The 7,904-nt window shown below is 35.1% G+C and overlaps 1 protein-coding gene across 1 annotated transcript; it reads left to right on the plus strand.

Moving 5' to 3' along the window:
- The first annotated feature begins 1,209 nt into the window (after positions 1–1,209).
- On the plus strand, positions 1,210–2,744 carry LOC143593758 (putative aquaporin PIP2-8). Its single transcript, XM_077073303.1, has 4 exons — positions 1,210–1,496; positions 1,595–1,890; positions 1,979–2,119; positions 2,502–2,744. The coding sequence occupies exons 1-4, from the start codon at positions 1,214–1,216 to the stop codon at positions 2,619–2,621; spliced, it is 840 nt and encodes a 279-aa protein (XP_076929418.1). The 5' UTR covers positions 1,210–1,213; the 3' UTR covers positions 2,622–2,744.
- Positions 2,745–7,904: the final 5,160 nt, after the last annotated feature.

A 7,904-nucleotide genomic window follows, 5' to 3' on the forward strand; every position in this document is an offset into this window, starting at 1 on the left:
TCCCATGGGCCAGGTGAGTCACATGTGCCACCAAGTTCCAGAAAAAGTAAAGGGTCCAGTTTGACATAAAACAAAAGTTGAAGGACCTTAGATGACATATTAAAAAACGGAAAACTACAAGGGCCAAAAGGATAGGTCATAGTCTTGCATTTAACCGTTGGAACACTGTGACGTATGATTGGCTGTCAAAGAAGTGCACACAGCTGATTAGGCCCCCCCACCCCAAAGCACCATTGGTTATCTCTTCACATGCTCATCGCTGTATTCCTGGGCCCACTTTTCCACTACGTTTATTTTCTAAAGTTGTCATGTATAATCATTATATTGCACTTGACCCCTCTTAACAAAATATATCACTGGAGTACATATTAGTAAACGCATGCCATCACGAGTTTGCTCGGATTGCCCAGAGGGTTTGATTCTCACAAGTGTATGTCACTTACCGTGGAGAACACCACGATTACAGGATTCGAACTCATGTAATAAGCGATTGATGTAGGAGCTTCCATTTGAAGACTTGTCAACCGGACTAACGTTATTCAAAAGAAAGTAAAACACGTTATTGTTATCAAAAGATTCAAAACGGGTCTTGTTTGTAAGTCATACCATATATAGCATTATCTTATTTTTTTAGTCCAAATAAGAGTTGCAACATATATAGAACCGGGTAATAGGCGATAATTTCGAAACCAACATCCGACCATCAAGTCATTATTATTGTATGAAGAAATGACCTTCCGAATATGTATCATTCACATGTATAGCTAGAAATAATAATTCGTTAATGATACACGGTGTGACATTCTATCATACAAGATGTGTCATTCATATATCATAACTTCGTAGCAACAAGACGTCTGCAAATATTATTACAAAAGGAAAGACAACAGAAAATGTAGTAGTTTAATTTATGTGGCAAATGAGACGTAGACCTGCATTTATATATAATTAGAGTATCATATTCTATTCTTGTTAACCAAACACACAAACTACAAGGACTAGCATGCAAACAACCTCAAATGTTTATAAAAAAAAATACCCAAAACACCCTTTCACTTATCCAAACCTCAATCATTATGATTAATTTCCTCTTTAAAAAGAGACCCACACACACACCCACACCCACACACCCACCCACCCACCCACCCACAACCTTTGCAAAACACACAACTCAAACTCCGGTAGCAAGACAGAGAGAGAGAGAGAGAGAGATATGTCTAAAGAAGTAAGTGAGGTCGGAGAAACAGCAAGGAGAGACTATGCGGACCCACCACCAGCTCCGCTACTTGACTTGGGTGAGCTGAAGCTCTGGTCGTTCTACAGAGCCCTGATAGCCGAGTTCGTAGCCACACTGCTCTTCCTTTACGTCACCGTGGCTACCGTCATTGGCTACGAGAAAGAAACTGACCCTTGTGGTGGCGTTGGCATCCTCGGCATCGCCTGGGCCTTTGGTGGCATGATTTTCATCCTTGTTTACTGCACCGCCGGTATTTCTGGTAACCTACTACCCTGCTATATATATTTACTCATTATTATTATTATTATTATTTTTAATTTCAACCATGTAAATGTAGTTTAAATGTTTAATAAATAGGTGGTCACATTAACCCTGCGGTTACATTCGGGCTATTCTTGGCCAGAAAGGTGTCTTTAATAAGGGCAGTCGGCTACATGGTTGCACAATGTCTTGGTGCAATAAGTGGTGTGGGTTTAGTGAAGGCCTTCATGAAGTCCTATTATAACAAACTAGGTGGTGGTGCAAACTCGGTCGCACTCGGGTACAACACGGGTACTGCACTCGGAGCCGAGATTATTGGCACTTTTGTACTCGTGTACACCGTCTTCTCGGCTACCGACCCCAAGAGAAGCGCACGTGACTCTCACGTTCCTGTATGCAACCTCAATTTCCTTGTTTGTTTGTTTGTTTGTTTGTTTGTTATAGTTGTACGTTGTGCGTTAATATGCTGAGTACTTGTAGGTTTTGGCCCCACTACCAATTGGGTTTGCCGTGTTCATGGTGCATTTGGCCACTATTCCGATTACTGGAACCGGTATCAACCCTGCTAGAAGCTTTGGTGCTGCCGTGATTTTCAATGACCAAAAAATCTGGGATGACCATGTAAGTAATCACAACTGTTAATTATCTCGACTTTAGTGGCTTGTTAGATGTCCTTTTTATATAATATCCGTCGTTTAAAAATTATTAGAGTTTTCACTTGCATCTTACTAGTGTACCATCCTTTATGCATAGAGTACACCTCATATGCATAGCATAGACCTCTTACTTTGTGGACTTGTGCATTATGCATAAAGAGTTGTACGCTATGCAAAAGTAAAGTACCCTGTGCAATGATGATGCTGCTGTAAACTGTCTCATGAAAGTATTTTTGTACATTGTACAATAGATAGGGCTGTACATTATTTAAATAAATAAATAATTGTACACATTGCCTTAAAGGATGTACAATAATAATAAATGGGGTGGTGTTGTGTTGGTGCAGTGGGTCTTTTGGGTTGGACCATTTGTGGGAGCTTTGGCAGCAGCGGCGTACCATCAATATATACTGAGGGCTGCAGCCATCAAGGCCTTGGGTTCATTCAGGAGCAACCCTACAAACTAAAAAAAGGAGGGGCATATGTGTCTTTTCTCCATGATATATTTTTCCAGTTTATTTATTGTGGTTGTGAATTAATGGGATGTTGCTTGAACTTTCTTTTTTATTTAATTTGTTTTTAAGATTTCAGATTTGGTTGTGTATTTATCTGATCTTTTTATTAGTGAAATGGTGGAGTTGTTTATCTTAATTTTGTTTTCATATATTTGAATGCTTTTATTCACATAAACGAGGTTAAGAATCGTAATAACGTATGAAGACGTTAAACTTGTTGCTATCTTTCTATTCTGTTTTGTCCCAAAAAACAAAAATTAATAATTACAGTAATAAGTATTTAGTAGTGGTTCATAAGAGACATTGAATTCCCATGTTTTAAAACAATATTTGTATGTGATTTTGATTGGTTTTATAATTTGAAGGCTTTCACAATGACACCTAGATCTATATAGTCCTTCAAAATAACATGACGTTGTTGTAGGTGAGAAAATTACATGTATTTTTGGTTTATAACTTTATAATATGTAGATGGGTTATTTTTATGAAAAAATTCTTAAAATATCCTATTTTTAGATAGAGATTTTAAATAGGGAAAATTCCTAATATGTTCTATTTTTAAATATTCTAAATATGTCCATATAAATAGCAAATTCTTTTTTTTTGTCTATGTACTAATTCGTCTTCGGCTCTATGTTAGAAAATTGAGACGACATGTTTCTTAATTTGCCGTCTCCCCTCCATATTTGCTCATAACCCGTCGCTTCCCCTCCATATTAGCTCATACTCCGTCGTCTCCCCTCCATGTTAGCTTGAAACTTGTCGCCTCCACCCTGTGTTAGCTAAAAAAACAAATTCTACCTCATCTTTACTAAAAACATGGATCTAAAACATAATTCAAATTTTTTTTTAATTTATTGTAGTTACCTCATCTTTACTAAAAACATGTAACTACAATAAATTTATGAACATAAAAGGGGAGACGATGAGTTTTTAGCTAACATGATTGAGATGCGACGAGTTATGAGCTAATATGGAGGGGAGGCGGCGAGTTTTGAGCTAACATGGAGGGGAGACGATGAGTTTTGAGCTAACATGTCGGGGAGTCGACGAGTTATGAGCTAATGGAAAAGAGGTTGCGAGTTAAGAAACATATCGTCTCGATTTTCTATCGTAGAGCTGAAAACAAGTAAATAAAGAGACAAAAAGGGAATTTGAATTTTAAAGATACATATTTAGAAACTCTCTATAAAAATAGGACGGGAATTTTCCCTATTTCCATCGTAAATTTATTGTAGTTACATCTATGACTTTTACTGACCTCTAACCGTAACATGGAACAAAAATAATAATTATGAAATAGGGACAACAAGAATATAATAGAAGTTGTTCCTATAAGGTATCTGTAGTGAAGGGATTACAAAATGGGATTACTTACGTCATGTAGTGTCAAATTAGCAACTAGTGAATATTTGTTTTAGGGGTGTAAGAGCGTTCTCATCCCATCCCTTATCCCCATCCCTATAATTTAGCTAAAAACTCATATTCCTTAAATTTATTTATCACTTTTAAAAAACCTTCCACATCCAATCCCCCATTTCCTATCTCTATATTATTTTTTTATTATTTGTTTCTTCTTTTTTCATTCACAACCTTAACCACTATCTATTTTGTCTTATTGTCTATTTTGTCAAACAATCAAACCCATGAAACCGACTTACGCTACTCATAAAAAAAAGATATTATACTTGCTATTAAAATTTCTATATAAATAGGAAAACGGATCATTGAAAGGCTAATCATTCAAAACCATACAATTAAAGTAAAACTATATTACAGAACGCAAACAATTAGATCATAACAAAGCATTAATACTCAAAAACTTAAATTCGACAACATATTATAACTTCACCAAAAGAAAGACTGCCTTTTTAACTTACGGTTATCTAAATTCGTCAACATCGATTAACGCTTCACTTGATGACGCTTAAAAAAACCACCAAAAAATAGTTAGCATCAAGTAATTACTAAACATTCATAAAATAGTCTTCGGTCTTCAAAGTTGATTATCTAAATCATGGTGATGCCTCATTATGATTTCCCTTTGAAGTCCCTCAAAATATAGTCGTTGAATTTTAGACATGACACTCACATCCATCATCATAATTCTTTGATCTGAATCCTTCTCCGCTTTCTCAGCTTCAATCCTCAACTTTTCTTTCTTTAACTTCAACCTTTCATCTTCAAGATGTAACTTTTTTTGCTCATTTGCGTTGTCATGCTCCATCTTCTCAGCCTTAAGACGATAATACTCTTTCTCTTGAGCACTCGACTCCTCTAAAAGGGTATACTTCATCTTTCTAAGTTGGATTATTTCCTCCGATTGAATGCTTTGGGCCTTTCGTTTTGCTTTTTCAGCTTTCCTACCCATTGGTCGGTCCAACTCGATAACATTCTCTGTGGGGGATGAGGTTGTGGTCGGGGTCGGGGATGGTACCGTCGTCTTCTTTTTAATTGTGTCATCTCTTGTGGTATATGAAATCCATTTAGGTTGGTCCTTTAATAGGTGCCAACAATGCTCGAACCGATAGATTTTTTTACGTATTGATTGGTACATAATCTTTGCCCTGTCAAACTTTCATTTAAACCAATAAAATTCATGTCAGAAAAAACAAAATATAAATTAAAATACTCTCAACACAAGTAAGAACGAAATTTCTACCTTATCATGGTCAGTCAAGCCACTTTGATTTAACCCTTCAACTTGATCTAGGTACGAACAAAAGTAATTTGTGGCTTTTTGAATACATGACCATCGATGTGTTAAAGACTTCAATGACCGCTCGGTTGTGGTTTTTTTATATTGGTCAAAGTATTCCAAGATTTTTTCCCAAAATTGAGATTGCTTTTGATCAGTACCTTGAATGGCATCAATGCTACAATTTAGCCATGCAGAGATAAGCAACTTGTCTTCTTCAGAGACGAAGTTAGTACCCCTCACTGATCTCTTGACGTTGGTTGGATAAGTAAGAGGCAAGGGAGGAGAGTCATCTAGGGTCATATGAGAGTTTCCAGTAAGAAGGTTGGTGTAGTATTGGCTTTGTGAGTCCATATCTTGACTTTCCATATCTAAAAGATTCACACACAATATATATGAAATGAAAAGATAAGACTATATTGTTTAGCAAGCTACCTAATTGACATGTTTAGATTAAATCACACATTTTAATATCTATATATTATAATCTAATTACTAATACATATGAATTATATAATATAAAATTTACAGTGTATTAATTATGTAAGATAAAAATATGTTCGCACTTTATTAACTGGTATGAACTTTTCACAAGCGAGCTCTTGCTCAACATATTAGCTCGCTAAGTTAAACGAGCCGACCTGATCAGTTTGTAAACGACTCAAGCCAACTACGTTTGAACACAAGCCAAGCTGTCTCAGTTTGTAAACGACTCGTTTTTTTTACGTATTTGTATAAACTTTTACTCATTAACACGGACATAACCGGGCCAAAATCATCATTTGTAGTAAAAATACTACTATTTATAGTTAACGAGTGAAAATTATAATTTTACCACCCCCTAACCCTTTAATTGAACTGATCGAAACAATGCCATGTTCACGTGCTTGTTCGTTCACTTTAAAAGAACTTGAAAACGAACAGTTAATCGGAAAAATATTTGTGTTTACGTTCATTAGTTTATAACATGAACAGCAGACGACCATTTTATCATTTTCATGTTACTCCAACAGGTGACATATAACTATATAAGTATAATAAGGACCTATATCATTTTCATTTTCATATAATATGTTTATAAATTTGTAATTTTGGCCCATTTGTTTAATGTAAAGTGGTTTTAAAAACTATCTTTTGATGTTCGGTGTATAAATGTGGAAACTATATGAAGTTAGTTGCTATTTATTGATATTTTCCTGTAGTAAGTTTTGGATTAGTTGAAAGGTGCTTACTTGTCTTACAATTTTCCAAGGATTCAGGGAATAAAGTGGAAGAGTGCAAGCTAAAAGTGGTATATCTACTTACAACTTACAAGTCCATGAACTTCATATGCTGGTAAGTTAAGAAAACTTTAGTGACAGTATATTTACACATAATCATACAAGCTTCGGTTCAGTTTCAGTTAAAGTCGAACAACGAAGACACATTAACCATAACTGAATTCACATATATTTACACTCAAGTCACAAGCATAATGAAATAATTCAACAAACATACTCATTCTTCATAATGCAATAATACAACAAACAGAATCATACTTCATGGCATGATAGTCAACAATGTTTGGTTCAGTTAACTCTTGGTTACTTTAAAGCTCAGGCATATGCAGTTGCAGCATGAATTCAAATTTGGTAAAATACAAACATATAAGATTCGGTTCAGTTTCGGTTAAAGTCGAGTAACGAATCACATTAAGCGTAACCATAACTGAACAGTCATTTCGGTTGGTAGCGATTTGGTTTGGTTCGGTTTTACATATCAACGGTTCGGTTTTGGTTTATAATTATCAAAAACCATTACTAACGGTTTGATTCACGATTAATATATCAAACACCTGGTGGGCATCAAAGTGTTATGCTATATATAATTTTCAGTGGACAACATTGCCCTATACAAAACCCTAGAAATTGTACTATAGGGCTTGCATCGAATTGGGAATATATAAACCAAGAATACGAATTAATTACAAAGGATATATGAAACTCAAGATGAATTACCCGTGAATGAAGACATTTTTTTGAGAGAGTGGACCGTTTGATCGATCACTGGCCAAAGAACGAAGGTGTGAATTCGATTAACACTATCCCATTTGGTGAAGTCCTATCAGAAGACAATTTGGTGAGGTAATGTAAAAAGATTGAGGTGGAGAAGATAAAAGAGAGGAGATAGGCGGGAAAGACGAGCGGGAGTTGGAAATAGGGGAAAGCTTTCTTGTTCCTAAATATGGGGTCAAGTTTGGTATTTTCTTAAATTTTAGAAATGGGGTAAAGGGATAGAGAATAGGATGGAGTAGCTTTTTAACTAATTTTCTTAAATTATAAGGATGGGGATGAGTTTAGGGGATGGGATGGGAATGCTCTAATGATGTTGTAGCCCCTCTTTTGTCATGTCATCTTTTTTTATCTTATTCTTTTTATAATTAAATTAAACAAATAAAAACCCATTAAATTTAATAAATAAATAAAAAATACATTAAAAATTAAAAAAAAAATACATAAAACCAAATACATAACAAAAAAAAACATAAAACTAATATC

Source organism: Bidens hawaiensis, unplaced genomic scaffold (genome assembly GCF_021521415.1).
Source record: "Bidens hawaiensis isolate Kalapana, Puna unplaced genomic scaffold, B.hawaiensis_p1.1 tig00000190_1, whole genome shotgun sequence".
NCBI lineage: Eukaryota > Viridiplantae > Streptophyta > Magnoliopsida > Asterales > Asteraceae > Bidens > Bidens hawaiensis.